Source organism: Xyrauchen texanus, chromosome 36 (assembly GCF_025860055.1).
Source record: "Xyrauchen texanus isolate HMW12.3.18 chromosome 36, RBS_HiC_50CHRs, whole genome shotgun sequence".
Classification (NCBI taxonomy): domain Eukaryota; kingdom Metazoa; phylum Chordata; class Actinopteri; order Cypriniformes; family Catostomidae; genus Xyrauchen; species Xyrauchen texanus.
In genome coordinates, this window is record NC_068311.1 from 16,054,802 (window position 1) to 16,081,966 (window position 27,165).

Consider the following 27,165-nt stretch of genomic DNA (forward strand, 5'->3'; position numbering starts at 1 on the left):
TTTAAAAGACACAAGACATTTCAAATATGTTTACGAATGCATTCTCTTGTGGAATCACAAATTTATTTGGCTTTCATGAAAATATATTTCTAATTAGTTTCTGAAGTCTGTAATGAAAATTTCTACAATGACTTCAGTCATTAATGATGCGATGACAAAAATATAATGGGTAATATGTTTTGGGAGCTGTGAATAAAAGGTAAAGGTGTTTATAAATGTATACCAGTGAAGTTGGTCATAATGTATGTGCAGTAACTGTAGCAAGACTTTTTGAACTTAAAATGCTCCAAATAAATCACTTGTGTGTGTGTGTTTGATTAGAGCACTTTCACATTAATCAAAAATACATTCAATATTCAAACACTGATTTATTAAAACAAGTCATAAAATATAAACCATCTAATGGACAATATAAATCCCTCCTCCTGACTGTAAAGGAAGAATGCCACCTAGAGGCTGTACAAAGTAAATCACAATGGTGCAGTTGATATTAACAAGGTCCAATTAAAGAAAAAGATGCAATTAACTGAATAACAGCTGTTGCAATGGAGCAGCTGAACTGACACTCTTCACATATACAATGGACATTACAGTTATGTTTAAATTATTTCGCTTTTTTATTTGCTGTGAAGAGTGCTAAATTAGTCTTTACATGTTTAAAAGCATGTTAAAAAGTGACACTTTCAGCATGAATATGACTACTAGGTAGGTTAATCAGGATTGGTATTCTTCTGAATAGATGGTATCTCTCCGATTTATCACTCTCAGTAGCGCACCTGGCTTGATATGTCCCTGATATGGAGGCTGTCTTAGCTTTATTACTCATCATAGTGCAGGGATGAGAGAAATTTATCCACGTCCAAGTCATCCGGAAAGGAGTCCAGCAGCTGCTTCGGTTTCTAAAAAATAAAAAAAGGAATTCAGCTGGACAATGTCAGCAATATATGGACAAGGGTGGTCGATTAATAGACTACAGCCATGGCCAAAAGTATATTTGGCAGTGACATAAATTTTGTGTTTTGCAGTTTGCCGCTTCAGTATTTGTAGATTATTTTTTCACATGTTTCTATGGTATACTGGAAAACAATTATAAGTCTTTTATTGGCAAAAACATTAAATATATGCGGAGACAATATTTACAGTGTTGACCCTTGTTCTTCATAACCTCTGCATTCACTCTGGCATGCTGGATATCAGCTTCTGGGACAATTCCTGAATGATGGCAATCCATTCTTGCCTTATTAGTGCTCGGAGTTGAGGATTGACCACAGGTTCTCTATGGGATTAAGATCCAGGGAGTTGCCTGGCCACGGATCCAAAATTTAAACGTAATGATCTCCGAGCCACTTCATTATCACTCTTGCCTTGTGACATGATGCTCCGTCATGCTGGAAAAGATCATCACGGATCATCACCAAATTGCTCCTGGATCGTTGGGAGAAGTTGCTCTTGCAGGACATTTTGATACTATTCTTTATTTATAGCAGTGTTTTTGGGCAGAATTGTGAGAAAGCCCAATCTCTTGTATGAAAAGAAACCCCACACATGGATGGTCTCAGGATGCTTCACTGTTGGGACGACACAGGACTCATGGTAGCGTTCACCTTTTCTTCTACAGACTATCAATTTTCCAGATGTCCCAAACAGTCAGAAGGGGGCTTCGTCAGAGAAAATAACTTTGCACCAGGCTTTGCATAAGGCTGTCCAATCCTTGTACTTCCTGCAGAATTTCAGTCTGTCCTTGATTTTTTCTTGAAGAGAAGTAGCTTCTTTGCTGCCCTTCTTGACACCAGGCCATTCTCCAAAAGTCTTCGCCTCACTGTGCACTCACACCAAACTGTTGCCAATATTGAGCAAGCTCTGCACTGGTGGTGACACGATTCCGTAGCTGACTCCTCAGGAGGAGATAGTCCTGGCGCTTGCTGGACACTTTGGGACTGCAGTTGAACCACTCTCCTTGAAGTTCTTGATGATCTGATAAATGATTGTTTCAGGTGTAATATTCTTTCCAGCAATTTCTTTGCATGTGAGGCCATTTTAATGCAAAGCGATGATGGCTGCACGTCTTTCTTTAGAGGTAACCATTGCTAACAAGAACACAATGATTGGAAGCACTTCTTCCCTCCTTTTATAGCAAACAGTCTGCTCTTATAATGATTTGATTTCACCTGACTAGTACTTGTTCACACTTTCCCAGGTGCTGCTGATATGATTAGTGAAGTGATGTTGGCGGGTCATTTTGTGCCAGGACCAAAAAACTGTGAAATTTGGGTTTTTGTGATAAAGTTCATTTTTTTTGTTTTGGCCGATGAAGCTTTTTGCAATTATTTAAAATGCATCTGATCATTCTGCACAATAATCTAGAAACAATGTGAATCAACACCACAACAATTGAAGCAGAATCATTTGCGAAACACAAAATTTACATCACTGCCAATACTTTTGGCCACGGCTGTAGACTTTAATATTTTTAGTAGTGGTGATGGTTCTCAAATTAATTGTGAAACAACCCTTCTTGGAAAGCATTTTTTGTGTTATGAAAGCTTGCTGTGCTTTAGAATAACAGTCACATTAAAGCACATTAAAACACTCTTCAAGTTTAGTAAGTTTAGTCCTGTAGTGATGTTGAACCCATCTGCTCCAGGGGCGCTGTATCATGGCTGACCCTGCACTCTGACCCCAGTTTAGCTTAGCTGGGATATGTGAAAAATAAATAATTTCATGTATAATGAAATGTATAATGTGTGACAATTGATCAATTAAATTAAATTAATGCGCTGTTGTGCAAAGTGCCGCATTAACAATAAATTTCAAGACAAGCACTGTCGGACATTAAATTATCTAATGTGAGTTACACTCCCGTATTTGTGAGGTGCGGTGGAGAGTTTAAAGTCTTTTGCCGATTCTGTCTGACACTGCTTAAATAAATAGATTGCTTGATGTGATGAACTGTTTACATACTATTAGGGTTCCCACTCTTTTCAAGGTACAATTTTCCAGTACATTTCCAGGACATTTTATGCACCAAACAAGTGTAATATTTAAGTAAAAACACAAGCGTCTATTTAAACTGAGCTTTATTTTGGCGTTTCTGTGTATTTTGACGGTAGTTTCACACCTCCAGATAAGCAGTTCACTACATGGTGTGTTCACTACACTGGGTGTGATTATTAATCCCTGTAAAGCTGTAATTCAATTAAATAAATACATAGTCTGTATGTGCTGCTCACTTCATAGTGCTCTCTGTCTGTCATCTCACTCACACACACACACACACACACACACACACACACACACACACACACACGAGCACGCATGATGATCATGATGAGGTATCTGCCGGCTCTACACATTCATTTTGATGAACGCATCACTTGCATTTTATTTATTTATTCAGTCAAATCTGCTACTTTTTAATTTAATTATCACACTAGGACATCTAAAACATGCATTTTATTGCTAATGCAATTTGTATGACTAGATTCCGTGTTTCAGATAATTGAATTATTGAAAATTAATTCACATCCCTTAGTATTAAGGCCGAATCACCATGTTACCAACTCAGTATGAATTAATAAAATAGTTTTAAATGTAGTCCAACCCTCGTTGTAGTCTTAAGTTTATAACTTTCTGGGATGCAAACTCATGAGGGTCGAAAAAGTAAAATAAATAATATTTTAAAAAAAAAATTGATCCATGAACACGGTTTTTTTTTTTTTTTAAGCAGAAGATAAAAGCACCAACTATAGCTATTTTAATGATTCAAATATAGAAAATTATCTGCACAATTAGCTGCAAAAATAAAGGGTGTTTTGGTGTGGCTTGTGTAACGGGAGCCAGCTGGTAGATAGCTGTGCAGTGTGTAAACCTCACTCTCCTGACCTCATGAGGTGCACTAGCAACTGACGCTAGAGGCTGTAGCCTTTAGCCTCCTTGTTAGCGCACCCGCCTCCCACGCCGGTTCGAGTCCCGTTTGGAGTGGTGATTAGTTCAGTGACCACTTGTCACTAGGTGGCAAAAAATGAAAGTCTAATGTGCTAAGAGCGAGTCATTGAATAATTTTGAGATGTTCACGAATTTAATCTGCCAAGAGACTTTATTTTATAATGCTTTAAGCATTATAAGAACAAATCAGATCTATAATTTCTATTCAGTTTGTGAACTGCATGAGCATCCAAAATACAACAATAGTAGTCTAATAATGCTTATCAGAAATGTCCATACATTCTACATGATTAAAATTTGCATGTCAAATTTACTGACTTCAGTTGAATGTTTAAGCATTATAAGAACAAAGCAGATCTACTGTATCATTTTCCTACAGTGTTAAACTACTGAGCATGACTTATCAGAAAATATGATAATAATAGCCAAATAATAATAATTTTGAGTTTCAATGATGTCCTTTCATCATTGTTAAGCACATCTCACATGATTTGAGTCAAGCGGTGCTTTGCCCTCCACATGACAAGCATTGTAGGAAACAACGTGGAGGGGTGAATTTACTAGATTGCCACGCAAGAAAACAGGAGGTGTGCAGAATAAACATTGAAAACATTTATTTGGAAGGATAAAAAATAGAAATTGTTTTGATTGCAGAAAGTAAAAACAGGACTCGCTTATGTTTAGGTCTTAGCATTTGCGTGTGTGTGTGAATTGATTTACTGTAGTTCAATAACTGGGGTCTCTGGATACTCGTAAGTGATAAGGTAATAAATAATTCATTAAAATAAATTGGTCGGTACATGTACCAGGTCATTCAGTTTGTTTATGAATAAGAAGTTTCATGAGTGCCGCTTCTCACTGTGGGGTGCTGTAGCTGACACAGATTTGGCCCGTTTTATTATACTGAAATATTTTCCAGGACATTTAAGTGCTTTTCTAATTTTCCATGACTGGAAAACTGCACAGCAAAATTCCAGGTTTTCCAGGATGCGTGAAAACCTTAGCAGCTCTGCGATTTTGAAAGTGCAGCGAAGATCTCCTTGAAGTCAGTCCATCTCAATTGGTCCAATAACTGTAAAGTTGGTAGCATGATCATTTTTAATTTTTGTGATTACCTCTATGTATTGGTATTGCAAAACCACCAGTTTTTTATTTTACTTGGTTTACCCACGACGGCCATCTTTGTGACAGCACATGACAAATTTAGGTTATTCAGGTGTTTACATAAACCTCAACATCTCGGCTCAGGATGGTCCTAGCTCCTTGAAACAAACACTGATCTCTAGAGCACATTACAAGGCACATGGAGATATAAAAATCATTTTGCACATTCTTGTTCCTTAGACATAGAACTTAAGTCCTAATGTAATGCTCAAGATTGTTCAAAGTTCCACTTTTAAAGGTCAATTTATTATGAGATGGTTCGAGTCTCAGTCTTAATTTTTTAGGGGGTACCTAGGTAAGTATAGTGTGCATGCAGAACATTTCATGTTTGAGACTTCTCTCTCTCTTTTTTATTATGGGGATGAGAAAGTGCCATTTTTAATTTTTAATTTCTCTCACTTTTGGGTTGAGTATCTCTGGTGGGGGACCAGATAGGAAACAGACATAAGTCCTCTATAGTAGCATTCTGCTGATTTATGGGCAAGAGCCTATACATTCAAACTGAATGGAAACTCATAAGTAACTGATTTGAGATGCTATTAATAGGTGTCACTATATGACTCAAAAAATGGTCAAAAGTTGATATGTAGCAATGAGATCAATTCCATAGAGACAATAGGAAACATAAATACATAAACATATTAGGTGAAATAAAACATTAAAATTAACTATCCCCTATCAGTACCAAATAAAATGACCAATGAAAGATACATGCAATCGTGAAATTTGGCGAGTCATCTAAAGGCTAGGGTATACTTCATTTTTCCGCATACCATTCCGTCTTGTGTGAGCACTCAGACATTCAAAGTACACCATTTGAGCTGCAAGCCCATATGGACACGTTTGCATTATCACTACAGCGGCTTTGTGATACTCTTTATTACGGCAGGCACATACAACGCGCACATACGCATATGGTCTAGAAAAATTGTGCTGAATGCAGACAGTCCACGTTTACAGCACTGATGACGAAATCTGCATAATGGGCAATGTGCACAATACATAGCAACACCCGGAAAAACTGAGTATACTTTGGCCTTAAGAGGCTAGTATAATTTTGCTACCTACGATTTAGGTCTTCACGTTGTGAATGTGCTAATGTTGCGCAAAACGAACGCTATTGAGGTAAACAGCACACTGGGTGTTGACACTGCCAATCTTGGTTTTGCACAAGATAGATTCGATAAGATATAGCTACACACTCTCTAGATAAGATAAGAGATAGATAAGATAGAGCCGATACCATTATCAGACAGACAGACTGAGTGATAATACTTGCTCACCTTCGATTTCTTTTTACTGTCCGAGGAGCCAGAAAGCTGTAACCCATTCTTTGCAGGAGGGCTTGGTTCAATGTGCTTACGCTTCTTTCCTTTAGGGGCAGAAGATTTCCCAGCACTGGCCTCTTCCTGACGCAAACTGTCTTTTAGAGGACCTCCTGTCCTAGCAGCACGAGACAAGATCATGAGAGTGTGGGCAGCCATGTTAATGCTGTTCTCACTGCCCGCCTCACTGGCCGGACTGCAGGAGGGGATATCTGGTGTAGCAGGAAGGGCGAGACACCTTGGCGTACCTTCACACTCCCGTATGAGCCTCTGTCGAGAAGGGGTTCTCAATCCAGCTGTCAGCTCCTCTGTGGCCCGCCCTTGTCCAGGTGTTCTTGGGATTGAGAGATCTGGACAACTGGGCCCCTGCCTCTTTGGAGGAGTAGCCATGGGAGCCTGGCACTGTATGTCCTGCAGCATCTCAACTGCCCGTTTCATTAATGGGCTCGTCTTGCATAAAGGTTTATTGGAAGTGCCTGATATGGGTGCAGCAGATTTAACTGTAGAAGCTACAAGATCTTCAGTTGGTGGGCAAGAAGTTGCCTGACGCTGCTCTCGCTGAAGGCCCTCCAACTCATTTTCCTTGTTTGCAGTGACACCAGGAGACTCTTGTGAGGAGATCTTCTCGGAGGATTGGTCGGATGGCTTTGTCAACCTCCTTTCATGAGATTCTTCTTGTGTACTATTCTTTGTGTTGTCTAGTGGTTTCTGCTTTTGCCTCCGTGCAGACAATTTTGTACTCTTTGAAACCACTCTACCATCAACCTTGTCTGAAGATTTTTTATGTAAATCTGATCTATAGAAAGACTCTGGCTTAGTGGGTGATTTGTTAGCAGTTAGATCTGTTCCCTTTTCAGACATTTTACTTTTTGGGGCTTCTTTTTGCTGTTGAGATATGGTAATTGTTGCAGAGTCCTTTATACCTGCACTGTGATTTACTTGAGGCAGCCTAATCGTTTCTATCCGTCTTTTACTGGTGTCAGAAACTAAAGGTGGGTTCGGTTCAGTCCGTTTGATTTCCTTATCAGCCTGTTGAGTGGGGGAAGATGTAGTAACAGAGGATGTGAAAGTGCTTGTCTCTGTAGAACTCTGGCCAGCTGCAGTGTTTTCAGGTGTGACATCAAAGCAAAGTATCCTCCGATGGCTGGGGCTTGTTCCACTGCCACTCTTTTGCAGGTCAGAGGTCTGGGGATGTACTTTTGAAACTTGGCTGGGTCCAGATGTGTCAGGTTTGCCTGAAAATCAGTAATTACACTGAAACACTGATGCATAATCCACAAAAAAAAAATGTATGATAGAAACTGTAAACTTATTATAGAATGTTAAGGATTTCTTTAGATGTTTGAAAAACATAGTAACACATGGTAGAATATAAGAAATTTAGAAGAGCACAAATCTACTGAAAAGTTTAAAAACTCTTTAAGGACATTCATTAACATAATTTTGTGTTTTGATTTATTCCGAACTTTCAGAAAATATTAAAGGAATATTCCGTGTTCAATACAAGTTAAGATCAATCTACAGCACTTGTGGCATAATGTTGCTGACCACAAATTTGTTTTGTAAAATTACAGCGAGGCACTTACAATGGAAGTGAATGGGGCCAATTTCTGGAACAAAATGTGAAGCTTATAATTTTACAAAAGCACTTACATTAATTCTTCTGTTAAAACTCATGTATTAGTTGAGTTGTAAAGTTGTTTAAATATATTTTTTATATATTTGTTTAAGGCTTTGTTGACATTACATCGTCTTGGCCAAAATTGGCTATAACTTTACACAAAAAATTTTAGTAAATGATGTTATCACACTAAAATCATGTTTTCACACATATTGTTCATGTCTTGTGGCTATACTTTTGAAATAGTGAGTATTTTAATGTTTACGGATTGGCCCAATTTAATTCCATTGTAAGTGCCTCACTGGAACAGATTTTTGCTTTTTTTAAATGAGGGATTTGTCAAATACAATTTTTATGGTAATCAATATTATGGCACAAATGCTGTTAATTAATCTTAACTTGTATTGAACCCGAAATATTCCTTTAAGAAATAGAAAAAATATATTTTTATTTTCAAATAAAATAAATACATAAATCAAGGACTATATGCATCGGATTGAAAAAGCTGTCTTACCCATGTCAGTGTTTTCCTTAGGTGCCAATTTAGGTTGAGATATAACTTTTGCAGGTTGTCTTACAGTAGTTGAACATGGCAAAGACAACATCTGTATAAAAAAACAGAAAAAAAAAAAAAAAAACATCTTAAATTGTGTTTTCTCGGTGAACTTTGACAGAGCTTGTACGTTTAATTACAAAAGTTCAAAAATACTAGATATCTCTAACCTGATTGGGACGGACCACATGTTTTCCAGTATTTTGCCCCATAACTGACACTGGAACCATCACATTTTGTAACATGGTCTGAACTGGTGAAGATATAATGATTGTGGATCCTAATTAAAAATAGAAGTGAAATTTCAAACAGTGCCATATTTCAACAGTCCCTGAGAAAACTATAAGCATTGAAAAAGACACATGCTATGAGTATTTTAACAAACTAACCATAGCAACATACCAAAGTAAAATATTCACCCCAAATAAAGGTATAAAATATCTTCTATAATCTGACTATACACTCACCAGTCGAGTAGGCCTGAGAGACATTTGGACTCATGGACACAACAGTCCTCTGGCGAGGTGGCGTTGCTACCACATGTGGCATAGAAGACACAGTTCCTTGAGGCATGTTACTTGGAAGCAGCACTACATTTGACTGCTGATCACCAGCAGCAGGATCAGTTAAAACAAAATAGCCACCTGACGACCCAAAGGTTGGGGTAGTAGGCAAAAGCTGAATAAAACCAGTTTCTTGACCTGTGGGACATGCCGGCGTAGTCTGAGCTTTACTCTGAACAATCATTGTAGGTATTCCGAATGACCCAACATCTTCTGGCCCCTGCAAGCTGCTCACCACCTGAGCTGTTTTCTCCTGCGTTATGACTGATGTAGGCAGAGTCGTGGCAGGAGATTTGGCAGGGGAGGACAGGAAGATGGAAGGGATGTGGTCACCTGTGATGCTTGAAACAGCCTGGTTCAATGCCACATCATTGGATTGCTCATCCTGTTCATTACTGATGATGATGTTCAGAGACACAAACTTACTGGGGTCAGGATCCTTGGCTTGGGCATGAGAAACACCTGAGGTAGATAGTGTAATGCTGGCTGCAGATGAAGCACTTGCTGTAGAGGGATTGCTCCTGACATTGTTATGCTCAGTGTGTTTGAGGGCTGAATCTTTCTGCGGTGTGCATGATGGGGTTAAATAAGATTTGTTTGAGGTTTGTGAAGCCATTCTGGCAGATATGTCCATGTCAGGTTGGGGTAGATGAGGTGAGGGCAAAGCCTTACTTTGAATAGTGGATACAGAGATTTTTGTCATATCCAAATTCAATCCAGAATGTCCACCAGGCATTCCTGCTAACCTCCCAGTCTCATTTATGGATTTATTAACTTTAGCTGTGGAAGTGGTTTGTGGTGGCTTATCTGAAACAGTAACGTGTTGGCTGCTTTTATCATTAAGAATTTCAGTAGTGTCAGAGCAACCTGGAGGGGTCAGCAATGGATGCTGAATATTTAAGGTATCTGAGGTTTCGATTTGTGGTTTATCTATCTCCATGATTGCTCCATCCTCCAAGAAAGATGAGCTTGATACGGTTTGGTCGGGTGCAAGTGAATCTGCTTCACCGTTCAACTTTGGAGTTGAAATGGCTCCTCTGGTTTGTTGATTTCCAGATAAAACTCTGGTCCTAAGTAGCCCTCGCTTGGCAATTGAGGATCCTTGTCCAGTGGATGTTTGTTTGGTTACTGAACATGGCTGTGGAGTTATGGCAGCAGATTTTGACACACTACAAACGGATGAAGATTTTTTGCTATTTGTCTCAGATGCATTTCCATTCCTTAATTTGCTTGCACTTCCTTCTCCCCCTGATGTGGAACCCTCATGTCCAGTGCCTTGTATTAAAATAATAAATGTCAAAATCAACACTTCAGTTATAATCTAAAATAATAAAACACAGGAGAAGCCAAAAGCAAAGTAACTAACTGAGGCTGGCCAATATCACCTGTCTCAGAGACACTATCAACATGGCCCATTTCGTCACTCTCCAGTGTGCTTGAGCTGAAACTCCTATCAGCCTGTTCACTGCCCTCAGGTGTCTTACTTTTCTCTTCAAAAGAGATGAAAGGTTATCTATTAGACTTATTCCAATAAAGCACCAGTTGGACTTGCTTATACAACATCAGAAAGCCGCCAACAAAATGGATAATGCATTTGATATATTTCAATAGTTAAGAATTCTCCTTTTCTATTTGATCAATAATGATCTATCACTCAAATTTACCATAATCAAAGAGATCAAAGAGTGCTTGAAATGCCGGGTCTGATTCCGTCTGTACCAGAATGTCTTGAATGGTATCATCTGTCATATGAATTTCCCCCTAAACACAGATGTGGCACAGCTCGATAATGACAGTCTCATGAAGAACGGAAACATGGCTGGCAAGATTAAATTTGCTCCAAAAACAAAATGAACTGTAAAAGATGATTGAAAATACCTGGAGGCCCAGGATTTCTTCGATCGACTGTTCTTGTTCCACAGTACTGCAGGCAGCTTTTGATGTCTGGGGACTATTATCACTGTTAAAGTGATATTACAATATTATGAACTCAACTGTCATGTGCAAGGTTGTCTCAGTTTTATTTTTTGTTAATTTAAGTTGATGGTTGCTTGATATTAAACATTTACCTTGCCAAGATTTTGTTGATGTTTTCAGCAAGTTTTTCTTGTAAGGATCTATCATTCAGAATTTTATCTCTGGCATTTTCTATGACTATTTGCTACAAAAAGAAAATTGACATGATCTTGATTATGCATGCGCATAGAAACGTATAACATAGAAAACCATTTAAAGCATAAAACAGGCAAAGGAATGCATCAGTCTGACTTACAGATAAGTTCTCAGCCACCGTCTCATCACACTGAGTTTCCACAATAAGAGTGCTGGCCACTACCATACTTCTGCTGGTCCCACTGGCACCCAACTGACCACCTCCCCTTCGTCTTGGTGAGTCACTACAACACAGAACATGGCATTTTATTTAAACATACTATATTAGAAGTCCTATTTAGTCTTAAGGTGGAAAGATCTTTTAAATCTAAAATGTGTCATTTCTGTGCCACCAGCTTTTCCATCTTCCATTGATCAGGCAAACAGATAGTTTTGGTCCAAACTCATGCCATTAGTCAATGTTGCGGTGTCTGGCTGGTCAGGATGCTTAAACAAACAAATCAAATTGATTCCGACACAGAACCTGTCTTTATAGTTTTCAGGGTAAACAACCAACAAATGGCTTACTTACAGTTGTGTCTGCATAGTAAGCCAGGACAGTAGAAAGTATTACAGTATAACATGGAAAATATTATCAGCTTTAACTTACATTTCTTTTAAAAGATACAACTTATGACATACTACCGAGACATCAGCTTTTTAGCCTTACCATTTTCTGCGGGCAGGAGACAAAGGTCCTGGATTCAGTCTTTGATCGGGGACCAATATCTGCAATGATGACTCTCCTATACAGATGCAAGATGCCAGAATGTAAAGCAGCTACTTACAAATCTCACAATGCAATCAACCAATCTAACTGCATAGATAGTTGATAGTGCTTGAATTCAGGTCTCACCTGACTGAGCAAGGCAGAGAGTGGAGGGTCTGGTATGGTGGGAAGTGTAAGACACTGGGGTGGAATGTCCCAGCATACCTTGAGGGGTTGATACAGGACTGGGGAGACACTGGCCTGCTTGAGTCACTGGCAGATTCCCAGACAAGGTAGACTGCGATGCCGACAAGAGTCTCTGCTGTGGTCTCATGCTTTGAATGCTATTTATAGTCCGCACTTTTAATGACAAAAAATAAAGTAAATGTATGCTAGAGGCTTTTTAAATGTTTTATATTTCATATATTAATGTTAAACTAGTTAATTGAAATGTAAATTTTTACTTGTGCATTAATTACAATTTTATGCCAAAAAAATGTATCCAAGTGAAGCACTAACACTCCTGTTTAATCCATCGAGATCGCAATTTCTCTTTAAAATTATGCACAAAACTCACATCGCTGATTAATTTGCACGGTGGGAGAGTTCTGCAAAGACCTGTGTAAAATACAGCAAGATTTTCATAAGGAGGGTTTTATTCAATATTTTTATTAGATTACATTTTATCCAGAAATGAAACACTCGTGTAAGTGTAAAAACATATGCATTCACTTGATCTGGTTGAGTGTGAATTCAAGCTTTTTCCATAATGATGTCATCACTGCTGGTATTTGATTTTCTTGATTTGTCTCTGCAGCAGAAAAGACAAAAGCATGTTACAGTATAATGGAAACAGCTTGATATTTCAACCAAAATGTTTCATTTACTGTCTATTTACTGTATATGGCTCTCACCTTTTGTCTTACCAGCAACATATTCATTTAAAATCGTGTTCAGGTTTTTTCCAAAAAGAGACTGGAAAAGAATGTAGATAAATACATCAACAACAACATAATACATGTTAATAACATGTTTTGTTAATAATAATAATAATAATAATAATAATAATAAAGAAGAGAAGGGTGAAAAAGAGCATAACGTATTCATAGCAGAAGTAGCAGTATAAATATAAAACTTAGCAATGAAAAAGTTAAACTAGTTTTAGGACAGTCACTATGAAGTGCACTTACAAACACACAGGCAGGGATTGGCCCATCCTCTGAACTGTGCTCTGCATACTCTTTCAGGTTTGGACTTTCAAAGATGAAACATCGACTTGTGGCAGTGTGCCCTTCTTGCTGCAGATAGCCTAAAATTGAAAGAGGGCCACGAATAATTTCAGAGATAAACATGTTATTTTCAGAATAGTTATTGTCCTTCTATTACAGATCCATCAGTTCACTTAAACACACGACTCCCTCACATAACAGCACAATTTAATAAGAAAGATGTCTCTAAGCCATACTGGTCGAACAATGTATAACTACAGAGCAGTTTTGGAGATGAAACACATAGAAGTAGAAATATTAATTCAAACAAATTAATTTTGCACATACTATTAGCTCGCTAGCTGCAGCAGAAATACCAAAACAAATGTCTGAGAACTTACCCAGGACAAGTCTAGCAACGTCAGACGGAAGCAACATAATTCTTGATCTTTATCCTTTGTCACCAAGTCTTCTACATTTGAAGTACAAACGTTAAAGTTGAGTTTAGTCCATGATTTGGTAGTACTGTTGAAGTCTCTTGCAGCTTGTTTAGCTCTCAGGTCTATTCCGACAGCGAAAAGGCGCGGAAATTCGCCTCCTCTGACCCGGATATAGTTTGTGTAATATTGGAGAGGAAATTCAGGGAAATGTAGTTTTATCAGAATCCCTCTAACAAGCGAGAACCTTCAAGGTTAGCTAGACAGAGCGGTATACTGGCGAGGAGACCACAGTTGCCGTTCTTTTGAATGAATGTGAATGATGGTACAAATCTGGTACACAAGATGTGAGTTTTCCTAGTGCTCTCCCTCCCATTACTGCTACATCTGCCTGTAGAGCACTCAAGACTTTAGTTCAGTGATTATGAGACAATTGAACTATGGCTTGGTTTGTAAAGCATCTCTTTTTTTTTTATTGTTTGATAATTATACATAATCACATAATTTTGTCATGTGTCCCCCTGTCATCCCACTGTGGTATATTACATGCTCTAATTAAAACATACTCATAGATTTTATAATTTAAAATGTTTAAACATGTCAATTTAGAAACTAACCAGAGAAGTTAAGTTACACCCCTTTTTCTTGCATTTGCACGCGGTATATGTTTATGTTTAAGTCTAAGCATTTTCTTGGTGAATTTAAATTAGTTCAATAACTGGGGTCTCTGATATTCATAAAGGATAAGGTAATATTTAATTCAAATAAATTATTAGACACTCAGTGTCTCTTCACAAATTTGGACAGTTTTTAAATTATTCGTGTTGCTTGTTAGTACTCTCAAAGACATTATTGTTTTTTTTTTTGTTTTTTTTTTCTCAAAGACATTATTGGTGAAGCAGAAACGTGTGTGTGACGTCACTTCATAGACTTCGATTTATTCATTCTGCAGTTCTGATGAGAGTCAAGTGAAAGACCCTTAATGCGTATAAATATCACTCACTTTTGCACATTATTTTTTTCCTGCATTTATTTATTTTGTGGAATTTTATAATTTTCCATGGCACACCTGACAATATGACAAGAGTTTGTGTGTGTGTGTCTGTGTCTCTATAATCATGTATGACCACTGGGATGTTGTTGAGGGCCAGGTTGGGGATTGGGAGGGGGAGGAGTAATAGTAGGGGTTACAGTGAGGCCTGTAAAATTAAAGTCAATGGGGAAAAGGTGGAGGGTTTAAAGGCAGAAATGTGAAGCTTATAATTTTATAAAAGCACTAGCATTAATTCAGTTTAAACTTGTGTATTATTTCAGCTGTAAAGTTGTTTAAATGATCATTTTTACAGTCGTTTTAGGGTTAACAGTGTTACGTTGTCATGGTAACAAAGTTGTTAAAATTGGATAGAACTTTACATAGAAAAGGTTAGTAAGTGATTTTATATATGTTAACATGCATATTGTTTATGTCTTGTGACTATACTTTTGAAACAGTGATTATTTTAACATTTACGGATTGGCCCCATTCACTTCCATTGTACATGCCTCACTGTTATACAAGTTTTTGCTTCTTTGAAAGAAAAGTAAAAATATTTTTTTTTGGTAATCATCATTATGCCACAAATGCTGTCGATTGACCTTAACTTGAATTGAACCCATAATATTCCTTTAAAGTGTCCCACTTTACCTTTATTTGTCCTATTATTTTTCCACATATTTTAAAAATACATGTATAATACAAATACAGGGGAAAACACTATGTTACTTGTTTTAAACATTTCTGATTTCAGACATAAGTGGTGCTTTCTGTTCATTATGGTTGATAATGCCCGCAGGGACTCTTATTTTGACATCAAACGTTCATATAAAGGTTTCATTCGAACCCCCTTTTTTAGACCTGACTGACACAAACAACCAGTAGACGAGAGTTTATTCTACAGGCGATTCAAAGATTGGAGATACTATATTCGGTTTGCAGCGATTTCAGTGGGGCAATGGTGAACTCTTCGGGTAAAGGGTAAGGCATTGTATCTTTCTAGAGTATTTTGAAGAGACATGATGTATGGAACGCATTATATTAGCAAAGGTGGTAAGCGAGTAAAGCAATAAAGGGGGAAGAAGATCCTCAGACGTCGGTCGACATGTGGCCTTAAAGTGCTGTCTGTGATCAATATTGCCATTGACTTTGGTTCATAATTGATAATGGCATTTTCTTTTAACGTCTGTTTTCATATTAGGTGTTGCTTGGATTGGAGAGAACCGAATCACCCATATATATATATATATTAGACTATTGACCATGGAAAATAGGCCATGTCTATCAGTTTTCTTGTAGGCAGCTTGCAAACATAACATTTACAATAATGTGTCTCAACTAAATATCTTTCTCTTCACAAGAGCCACTATGAAATAATGTTAGTAGTTAACTATTAACTAACTATTAATAATGTTGTTGTATCTGAGATGCAGTGAAGTCTAAAAAAGTAAAAAAAAAAAAAATATACTAATATCAATATAAATATTAATAAACTGCTTGAAGTGTAGGGAATGCTCTTGGTTTTGTTTTGCACAAGTCAGAAGAACGACAATGTCCTTTAAAGGCACAGCACCTTTGTTTTTGGAGAGTATAAGCATTTGCAATCCATGTCATGGGCTATTTGTTTATTATAGTTGTCATTTTCTAGATAAACATGGTAAACACTCACATTTTCAAGTGTGCTAGTCAATGAAAATAAATGATAATGAGTTTTAGATACTGTCATTTACTGTTTAAAAACACATTTTACATTATATTTTAATGATTTATTTATTTGTAAGATGGCATAGTAGGTTATGAAAAGTGCATAAAATATGCTGATAATGCAAATAAACATATTTTGGATTTTGAACACTTTAAGGTGTTTTAAAGCCTCACTAGGGTAAAGGGTGAATATTGATATGATATTAGTAAAAATGTTGTTTGAATAACCAAGAAACATACAATTTCCATCTATCTTCATCCTCTTCTTTATCTATGCCAAAGCTGTTAGTTAATTCCCTGCTGAAAAAAAGCTTAAACCAGCCTAACCCGGCTTCATTGTCAGATCATTGTTTCTTCTTTACTCAACAACAATAGATAACGTACTGTACGTATCTGAAATATGTGAAGTAAACACTTTCAAAATTAAGTAAATAGGTCGGAGTACATTTTGTTCTCTATTGTCTTTATATAGCAGAGACTCCTACCTTGAATCTCATTGTTGGCACAGTTTCCACAGTCTCCCCCTCCCGTCACCGTGCAAACGGACTTAGCTGAACCTCACTCACACAGACAGGAAACGTTGTATGTCTGAGCAAAGAAACTGTAGCGGGTCCAAGAGCCTCAAATAATCATCCCTATAGGAAACAAAGATCCCACAGCATTCGCTTGACACACCAACCTTAACTGCGGTTTCGACGATTGATGATAGTACAATTATTCTGCCTATCCAAAAAGAATTCAGAGAACACCATGTCCCTTCAAACGATCAACAGCACTAGAGAAGTTAAGCTTTCTTTTGCTCAATGGATGTGCACGAGCATGCGAAATTCCAGGACCTTTTCTCAAACGAGTGAACGCTTTCAGTATCAATTGGTAGACTGAATGTTGTCATGTATGGTTAAAATACTATTTTTATGGAAATTTTGGGTTAACTGGAGTTCAACACGGATTAAGACTCACATACTTTTAAAGAAAAGGTTAGGTGTCCTGCCTATTTGTTTGTGTATTTTGTAAACTACCTACTCCCTATTACAGCAGCCAAAGCCTGTCATGATGCCATTTGAACTGTGTGGTTCAGATCAGTTAATTTAAATGGGCTGGAAGGGTTGATATTTAACCAGAATACATAATAATCTTGGTGAATTCTCAACCGTGCAAACAGCATAGAAGTTGGGCGTGACTGCCGTGACAAAGCTCAAGGACAGTGTTTCTGCAGTAGTTTATATTTACAATAAAGGAAATTTAGCACAAGACTGCAGGCGCTCTTTAAACAAGTTTACATTGTTTTAATTTTTACCTAAGGTTTACACTATTTTTATTTAAGGTTTACATATATATTTTAAAGTATGTTTAAGCCACAAATGTATATAAAAAAAATTAAACATTTGAAAATTGCACTTAATATAAATCTGACAAATTGTTTATAATAAAAATAAAAAAGCACTTACTATGGGGCCAGTCCATAAGTAATAAAATAAAATATATGCTGACCACTTAAGAAAATGGTTTATTCCAGGTTTTTTGCAGTAAGCGGCATTCTGAAACGTTATGTAAACAAGAATGCGATTTCCTTACGCCATTTAAGTGATTCAGAGAAAGCGGTTTAACACACCCAGTATTTTCCTGAAAAATGCAGCTTATGTGGCCATGTAAACACATTAAGCACTGTTCTAACAGGTTTTTAAAGAATGTGCATGTGCGTGAACAGACCGGATAAAACACGTCATAGAATGGCGCCCAACAAGTCAACCTAGCGGAAAGAATAAAACCATTCTAGGAGTACAGTGGGAAAAGAAAATACACACCTATGTGAAATATCGACGTGCCTCTGCATATATAGTACATTGGGGGAATACCATAGTTTTATGTAAGAGGGACACCCCACTATTGCAGCGCAATTCCGCTGCAGGTCGTGATAGGAAGTTACGGGAAAAAAACAGCAGCAACTTCGGAATATCTGGACATAAAGCGAAGCAATGTAGAATGAAATGGGTAATTCTTCTTCATGGATGCCATGTTTGATATTTACATAAGTGTTGTGAGGAAATTATGTTGCTGTGGAGAAAGCTGCTTACTTACCAAGCTGCATGTATATGGCAGGAAAGAGTACGCCGCTTATACAGTGCATGTAAATGGGAATGCTGCTTTCTTGCAATAAGCCGCTTTCTGGTGTCCATGTTAATGTAGTCACTGTTTCAAAAGTATTGACACAAGACATAGACGTTATACATGATCATCATGATTTAAGTGTTATAAAATCGCTTACTAACCTTATCTGTGTAAAGTTATACATTTAATATTACAAATATTTTCATGTTGACGTATCGCCGATAAACCCTGTAATCTGTTAAGTGCTCTAACATCAGTAAATCCCTGACTATAGCACACTTGAATCATGTTAAAAATGTATGTTTATGTCTTGTTGCTATACTTCTTAAACTGTGTGTATTTTAACACTTATGGACTGGACCCTAAACTTCCATTTTATTATTATAGTTTTTGCCCTATTTTTATATAAATAAGGGGTGAGTCAAAATAATTTTTGTGGGAATCAACATTATGCCACAAATGCTGTCTATTAAGCTTGAGCTTGACCTAACATTCCTTAAAGGCAGAGGCTCTCAACCTCTTTTTTTTGATGAACGCCCCCCACTTAATTCCGAATTTAAATGGTTTCCACTTCTCGCGCCTTGCTTCTCACTGATTCATGCAAAGCTGTGTGTTTAAGAGCTCCAGACTGACTGGTCTGCGAGTAAACGCAGTAATGCACATTTGCGCTCACGCTGCTCTGTTTATTGAGCCATATCCAGCTACAGAGCCATACAGGTGCATTAGCAGAGATTGTGCCTCTGCCTGTGTATTTGACGCTGCTATACCAGATACTTCATGCGCCGCTAGACTTCAAAATCAGATGAACTGCGGTACAAATACGTACCAACCCATATCATTGAGAACCAACTGATATACATTAGATGTCTAGATAAACATTTTAATGCAGAGAGGAACTTGATGATAGATTTGATTATTATGACTGATTAACGCAGCCATTTGTAACCTAATGCCCCCTCTCTACTAATTTGCTCTCAGTGCCCCCTGGCATCCTTTGAATGCCCCCATTGAGAACCCCTGCTTTAAGGCATTTTATAAAGCCCCTTCATTTACACTCGGCAACCTGTTGACTGCCGACTTAAAGCCATCATTACTTGTTTAAGATGTTGTTACTATTGTATTATGTGTTAACATGCATCTGGGTTTATCTCTTTGGATAAGGGACATTTGAGTCACCCCTTGATCTCCTTATGTAACAAATTGGATTATAGTGTCAAGTACAAAAATAACCTAGTCTGTTCTCATGTTATGACTTAGGAAAAGTAAAATATATATAATTCATATAATGAATTCCCATATCCCAGTTGACCTCTTTCATGTTATCATTGTTATCATACATAACTCTATGTACCACAAAACAATAACTGATTGTGTTGTTTGGAAAATGCTATTTGTGCCCTTTTTATATACTATTTTGGAAGGGTTTGTGGAAGGTGTTTTGTAATGGTCATTCTAGGCAAGTTTCTCCCACAATGAACAATGGCTGAGAGCAGATTATAGTGTAAACTGACATGGTCGCCTGGGGCTTTAAATTGGATACAGTGGCTTGCTTCAGCTTGTCTTAAACATTTAACTTTTTGTTCTGACCTGAAACGTGTTGTGGCTTTGTGCTATCTTGAATTTTTTTTTATTTGATATTACTGTACATGGTTATCATAATTGGATTAATTGTCTCCGAGCTAAAAAAGATGGACCAGTTTTTTGTTATTATAAGTTAAGGTAATTGCTGGTTGCAAAATAAAAAACATGTTTTTCTGCATGTAATTGAGAATTACAAAATGTTAAAAGCTTGTTAAATTTGTTATGGGTACTTTAAACTACAAATTTGCTTTGGCAATTTTCCATTGGCTGTTCTTCTCAAGGACTTTGTATTGCCATTTCAACTTTTCACTGATTGGCTATATATCATATACACTCACCTAAAGGATTATTAGGAACACCTGTTCAATTTCTCATTAATGCAATTATCTAATCAACCAATCACATGGCAGTTGCTTCAATGCATTTAGGGGTGTGGTCCTGGTCAAGACAATCTCCTGAACTCCAAACTGAATGTCAGAATGGGAAAGAAAGGTGATTTAAGCAATTTTGAGAGTGGCATGGTTGTTGGTGCCAGACGGGTCGGTCTGAGTATTTCACAATCTGCTCAGTTACTGGGATTTTCACGCACAACCATTTCTAGGGTTTACAAAGAATGGTGTGAAAAGGAAAAACATCCAGTATGCGGCAGTCCTGTGGGCTGAAAATGCCTTGTTGATGCTAGAGGTCAGAGGAGAATGGGCCGACTGATTCAAGCTGATAGAAGAGCAACTTTGCCTGAAATAACCACTCGTTACAACCGAGGTATGCAGCAAAGCATTTGTGAAGCCACAACACGCACAACCTTGAGGCGGATGGGCTACAACAGCAGAAGACCTCACCGGGTACCACTCATCTCCACTACAAATAGGAAAAAGAGGCTACAATTTGCAAGAGCCCACCAAAATTGGACAGTTGAAGACTGGAAAAATGTTGCCTGGTCTGATGAGTCTCGATTTCTGTTGAGACATTCAGATGGTAGAGTCAGAATTTGGTGTAAACAGAATGAGAACATGGATCCATCATGCCTTGTTACCACTGTGCAGGCTGGTGGTGGTGGTGTAATGGTGTGGGGGATGTTTTCTTGGCACACTTTAGGCCCCTTAGTGCCAATTGGACATCGTTTAAATGCCACAGCCTACCTGAGCATTGTTTCTGACCATGTCCATCCCTTTATGGCCACCATGTACCCATCCTCTGATGGCTACTTCCAGCAGGATAATGCACCATGTCACAAAGCTCGAATCATTTCAAATTGGTTTCTTGAACATGACAATGAGTTCACTGTACTGAGATCACCAGATCTCAACCCAATAGAGCATCTTTGGGATGTGGTGGAACGGGAGCTTCGTGCCCTGGATGTGCATCCCACAAATCTCCATCAACTGCAAGATGCTATCCTATCAATATGGGCCAACATTTCTAAAGAATGCTTTCAGCACCTTGTTGAATCAATGCCACGTAGAATTAAGGCAGTTCTGAAGGCGAAAGGGGGTCAAGCACAGTATTAGTATGGTGTTCCTAATAATACTTTAGGTGAGTGTATATATATATATATATATATGCCATGCCATTTTTTTTATGCTGAACACAAACAAATCTTCTATACTAGAATATTTCAGCTCTGTAGATCCTTTCAATGCAAGTAAATAGTGACCAGAACTTTGAAGCTCCAAAAATCAGAAAGGCTGCATAAATTAATTAATATGACTCCAGTGGTGTGTACTCTATGTCTTCTGAAGCGATGCAATCACTTTGGGTGAGAAACAGATTGATATTTAATTCCTTTTTTACTATAAATCTCAACTTTCACATTCACAGAATGTGAAATAGTTTAAGACACTACAGCAAATGGATCTGCACACATACAGTAAGCACAGCAAGCTACACGTGCAGGATATTTATTTAAATAAATCGCAGCCCTTGCAGTTTAAAAATGGCACCAAGTAAAATTGCGAATTCAATCTTATTTTGATTAGTTGTTCAGCAAAATATGACATTAAAAGCAGCCATTTAGCACTTTAAAGTTGCTCTCTAGTACGGATCCAGCGATAGCAACTGACCGCTTCCAGTTTACATTTGCTACACTAATCGGTGGGAAATGGGAAAATGTATCGACCGATGCTGATAATGAAAAAATACCAGATATCTGCTGCTGTGATCTATCGTTCAAACTCTAGTTTAATGCCCTGTTCTCTAGCTGATTTTATGTGGTTACAGATTATAATTCAGCCTAGATCTAGATCGGTGATGCATAACATTTTTGTTTATGTTTTATGTTTATTTTAACAAATATCAGTCCTTATACTTATGACCACGGGATGTGTTCTTCAGTTGGCTACACACCATTTGAGTTGATGTTTGTCTTTACTAAAGTACACAGAGCTTAAGCAGACATTCTGTGTCTGCTTCTTTCCTGTTTACTGTACCGTAAGTACAATAAAGCAATAAATCAATGCTGTTAAGCATAGTAATTAAGATCTCTTAGAAAAGCAGATTCTGTAATGTTTATCCTGATATGACATCTAAAGAAATTTTCAAAAACTCTTTAAAGAAAAAGTATGGCAACTCTTCATTAGGTCATTTTGGAATTTTAGAGGTCACCAGAGTTTAGTCATGTTTTAAGCACAAAGGAGGTCAGAGACTCTGAGGGAGGGAACTCTATCAGAAACCAAGCAATGGGAGGGGGAGCATGCTGTGGGACATGCTTTAATGTCATAAATGGCTCCAGATCTCCTCTGAATGCTTCAGGCAAGTGGAGGAGGGGAAGTAAAGCTTTCCCCCAGTTACTTTATGAAGTTTATCTGGCTCTCATTATTTGGCAACACTAGGATACACCAAGCATTAGAGCAATAGAAATACTGCTCGGAGACGTTGAAGCAACAGAGAGAAACATGTAAGAATTTTTCTGTTGTCGTCTTGATTTCTCTTATGGACAAAAGTAGTTTGAGAAAACAAAAGACAGAGGAGAGCAGGAATGTAATTGCTTCTTTTTGCCTTTTACTAGATTTCTTCTGAAACTCCTTATGTGTGAAGAACTTGATCTTGTTGTTATTACTCTCTCTATTCTCCATGCTTAGATATTCTTTTAGCCAAGCCTGGCTACTGTTTCATAGGCCTAAACTGCTCTTTTCTCTCTCTCTCCTGCTCTCTCTCTCTCATTTCATTACAATTAGGCCCAGTTTGGAGCAGAGGAAGGTGCGTTCGCGAGATGCTGCGCGCTGTAGGAGGAGTCAGGAAACGGAGGTGTTCTATGAGCTGGCCCATTCTTTACCCCTGCCACGACGTATCGCCTCCCACCTGGACAAAGCTGCCATCATGAGGTTGACTCTCAGCTATCTGCAAATGAACCGCCTGATCCATTCCGGTGGGTTCAGCTGAAATCAAGCAAGAGACTGAATGATATTTAGCAGTAGTTCTCAACTGATGGGTCATAGGTCAGTTCTGAAGGGTCACAGACAGCAGGGGCAAAATGCAAATAATAAAATGCAGCTAACCGTATAATCTTGCATAGTTTGGATAGCAAACTGAATGCGTCTCAACTTTTAAAATAGAGGATGAAACGCTTCCCATACCTTTTTGTTGTTGATGTCAAAGGTCATGTTTCCAAACAAACTCAATATTTTGGCACTAAAGCTGGTTAGGCAGATACCAACATGGACCGGTTTTGAAACATCTTTGAAAACCATTAAACTGCACAAAACAAAAACGTTTTCCTTTGGGTAATGCTAATATTTGATTAATGTCACATCCAGCAGGTTCTACCAAAACACTATCTCACGAGGAAACCGAAAATCCCACTGATGGGTTTTATCAGCAGGCATTAGCTGGTTTTGTTATGGTGATGACCGAGGAAGGGGACATGGTCTTCCTCTCAGAGACCGTCAACAAATATATTGGCATAACACAGGTGAGTGCAACACCTATATGTTAAAGTACTTCATAAAACCTGATGTAAATTTCATACAGTGGTGAAATTGAATCATGCTGGTCACAGTATTCAATGAATTGTACAGCAACATGTGGTGTCCCACTTTATATTAGGTGTCTTTAATTGCTATATACTAACATTAAAACACATGCAATACAATGTACTTTTTGTGTAACTACATGTTGTCCTGCAAAATTCTCACAAGATTCACATTTGGTGCTGCTACTGAGGTTAAGGTATAGTTAGGGTTAGGTTAAGTGTTAGGTTTAGAAGTAAGGTTAACTGAGTAACTACAGATGTAATTAAATGTAGGTTAATTAAATGTAAGTATTATTATGTACATAATAAGTGCATTGTATAATATGCTTAAGAGTATAGTAGTTAAATACATCTAATATAAAGTGAATCCACATGTGGTCTGAAATTTGCATCTCTGTGGATGTTATTGGGCATAATGTTCATGTTACATTTGTCACCAGACCCTCTTAGAATAGGTCAGTATCTGAGGGTACACATCGCAGTCTACTATGTGTTCTATAATTAGCCAGGATGTATGATGTATTTTTGTAGTTTACCATTGAGTCATCGAAGTTTAGTAGATAGACTGACAGATTGGTTGTTTGATGGATTCAATAAATATGACATTTAACATTGTTGTTTTTGTATTCATTTATCTGTTAATGAAGTTTTCGTAATTGTTTGATGTTTGAGTGAAGGCATCTGAAGAATGGTGGTGGGTTGATGGAAAGGGCATGAAATCCCATACACATGACCTACACTAACATGCTTTGAATAGCAATTTTAAATAGTTATTATACAGTATCTATTCTAGTTCTACTATAGCAGTAAGGTTATCACCATGTTCAGGTGACTCATTCCTAAGAGGCATTCAAATGTATGTGGGGGTGTGTTTGTGTGTGAAATCAATTATATGGTTTTGAAGGTATGTTGATATTATTTAATGCCTGATTATTTGTGTTGGTTTGTACAGCTGGAGCTGCTAGGACAGAGTGTGTATGAGTTTGTTCATCCCTGTGATCAAGAAGAATTGCGAGACATCCTCACCACTAGACCAGGTTAAAAAAAAAAATACAAAATTACTAGCACAAGATTTTCACTGGTACAGTCAGTTATCGACCTCTAAGTGAATATCCAACTACTTATTGAGCTCTGTACGATGTTTGATATGTTGCTGAACAAGTTTGAGACTTAACAGAATAATTGCTTTTTCATCCTCAGGGCTTTCAAAGAAAAAGGCTGAAAAGTTGACCGGACATAATTTCTTCCTTCGTATGAAGAGCACTCTCACGCACACAGGAAGAACCGTTAATATCAAGTCTGCCACCTGGAAGGTATACATAAACTACATTGGCATATATCATGGGCTGTTTGCCTTTATTTGGGCAGTCAGGAGGGACAATAAATGTTAGGAGGGGGTGTAGAATCATGAAATGACACAAACAGTATTCATGCAATGTGTTGGAGCAAACCTGCTAGGCCACACCTCAGACTAAAATCATTTTATTTTTACAAAACATTTGTTGGCATAGCAAGGTTTAATCAATACTTGTGTAGGACCTCCTTTGCTATTTTTACATGCAACACCTGTTAACTCATCTTTAGAGGGTGTAGATGGCTCTGAGGGGTATGCAGGACTGTATCAGCATTACCACTTCCCATCAGCTTGGCTCTTTGTTTAGTTATGTGGTCAAGTCCCATGAGTACATTAATCAGGACACAAATACGCACAAACTTTATTCAGTGCCAAAACACGAGGCACTGGTCCAGCTTGACCGCTTCCAGATTAGTTTGCACGTTGTGTTGCGCAAGAGTGTGTTTGCATCTCAGTCAGCTGTATTATGGTGAGAAACGAACGGTCTGTACGAAACTTGATTAGGTTGTTGAACTTGAAAAAATACAGATTTATAAGTTGTTTTATTTTTATAATTAAAAATGTATTGTTTGTTAGATTTATTCAAACTGCCAACATCTACACTGGTTCCTTTTTTCTGTAAAATGTTTGCATTTTCTTTTCCCAGGTCCTTCATTGCACAGGACATTTACAGACTCTCAGCAGTGAGGATGAGAGTTCGCCGTCTGGTGGCAGCTTCCTTACATTGCTGTGCGAGCCCATTCCCCACCCCTCCAGTGTTGAGTTCCCGCTAGATAGCAGCACATTCCTCACACGCCATAATATGGACCTGACTTTCACACAGTGCGATGGCCGGTAAGACCATAAATTCATGTTCATACATTTTTTTTGGTGAAAATGCATACATGCTTCTACACACTGAAAGGCTGCTATATCCTGAGTCAAATTCCTCGTATGTGTACACATACCTGGCAATAAAGCTGATTCTGATAAGTTAACATTTATTCATTTCAAATGAAAGTTCAAGATGAAGTGTGTATTTTGTAAGAAGTCTGCCCCACTAGCTTCACCAAACAGTTTTCCTGAACTCTCCTCTATGCCTTCCATTGATCAGACAAATAGTCCTGACCCAAATTAATGATATTGTTGCTGTGTCAGGATGCCAAAACAAACAGAGCAATTTTAGAGATTCCAATAGCCTAATAACTTTAGAGTGTTGTTTACATATTGTAGGAAAATCAACCTATAAATGGCTTGCTTATAGCTGGCTCTGCATATTAAGCTAGGATAAAGTGTTTTAACATTGAAAAAATTACATCACATTTAAAATACAGTTGTGTCCAAAAATATTGCCCTTGGTAAAGGATGTGAAAATGTGTCTGTTTATCCTTTTGACCTTTTCTTCAAAATATTCACAGAAATCTCAACTTTAATTGAAGGAAACTAATTGAAAGGGTGGGGGGTCTCATAATTAAATATTTATATTATATTTTTATAACAGGTGTATAAATATGAGGTAACGCACAAGCCAAATTCCCTTAGTCATCCATCACAAGGGGTAAGACCAAAGAATAAAGTTATGATGTGTGGCAAAAGGTTTTTGAGCTTCACAAAATGGAAAGTGGCTATAAGTAAATAGCTAAAGCATTGAAAACACCCATTTCCACCATTAGGGCAATAATTAAGAAGTTGCAATCAATTGGAGATGTTTAGAATCAGCCATGTCTCCACGCACGGTGAGGAGGATGGTTCACATGGCCAA

At 37.7% G+C, this 27,165-nt stretch overlaps 2 protein-coding genes across 4 annotated transcripts in view; one reads left to right on the forward strand and one right to left on the reverse strand.

Annotated features, from left to right (window-relative positions):
• LOC127629821 (protein NPAT-like) lies at positions 1-17,427 on the reverse strand. 2 transcript variants are annotated; one of them, XM_052107081.1, is made up of 18 exons: positions 16,899-17,427; positions 13,641-13,711; positions 13,222-13,340; positions 12,946-13,006; positions 12,764-12,842; positions 12,609-12,649; positions 12,179-12,391; positions 11,993-12,068; positions 11,444-11,567; positions 11,241-11,332; positions 11,050-11,131; positions 10,836-10,932; positions 10,557-10,661; positions 9,076-10,446; positions 8,779-8,888; positions 8,570-8,660; positions 6,393-7,669; positions 1-899 (listed from the first exon to the last, which is right to left on the reverse strand). In XM_052107081.1, exons 2-18 carry the CDS (start codon positions 13,675-13,677, stop codon positions 819-821), a joined length of 4,056 nt encoding a protein of 1,351 aa, XP_051963041.1. In that variant the 5' UTR covers positions 13,678-13,711; positions 16,899-17,427; the 3' UTR covers positions 1-818. The 2 variants fall into 2 exon arrangements, with proteins under 2 accessions (XP_051963041.1, XP_051963039.1); XM_052107079.1 differs by having other exon boundaries at positions 2-899; positions 13,641-14,067; positions 16,899-17,426.
• LOC127629825 (hypoxia-inducible factor 1-alpha-like) overlaps positions 15,560-27,165 on the forward strand; it is a 27,227-nt gene continuing 15,621 nt past the window's right edge. The window contains exons 1-6 of one of the 2 annotated variants that reach the window (XM_052107086.1): positions 15,560-15,690; positions 23,277-23,467; positions 23,856-24,010; positions 25,023-25,107; positions 25,271-25,383; positions 26,071-26,258. In XM_052107086.1, coding sequence (XP_051963046.1) covers positions 15,668-15,690; positions 23,277-23,467; positions 23,856-24,010; positions 25,023-25,107; positions 25,271-25,383; positions 26,071-26,258 — 755 coding nt within the window. In that variant the 5' untranslated portion in view covers positions 15,560-15,667. The remainder of the gene's footprint in view (positions 15,691-23,276; positions 23,468-23,855; positions 24,011-25,022; positions 25,108-25,270; positions 25,384-26,070; positions 26,259-27,165) is intronic. The other variant, XM_052107087.1, reaches the window with a different exon arrangement.

Excerpts from the sequence above, each read along its gene's own strand:
- LOC127629821 (XM_052107081.1), bottom strand. The coding sequence starts at position 13,677 with ATGTTGCTTCCGTCTGACGTTGCTAGACTTGTCCTGG. Across the intron at positions 12,843-12,945 it reads TGTTGCTGGTAAGACAAAAG|AGACAAATCAAGAAAATCAA; the intron begins GTGAGAGCCATA and ends TTTCTGCTGCAG. Across the intron at positions 12,650-12,763 it reads TTCACACTCAACCAGATCAA|GTCTTTGCAGAACTCTCCCA; the intron begins GTGAATGCATAT and ends TATTTTACACAG.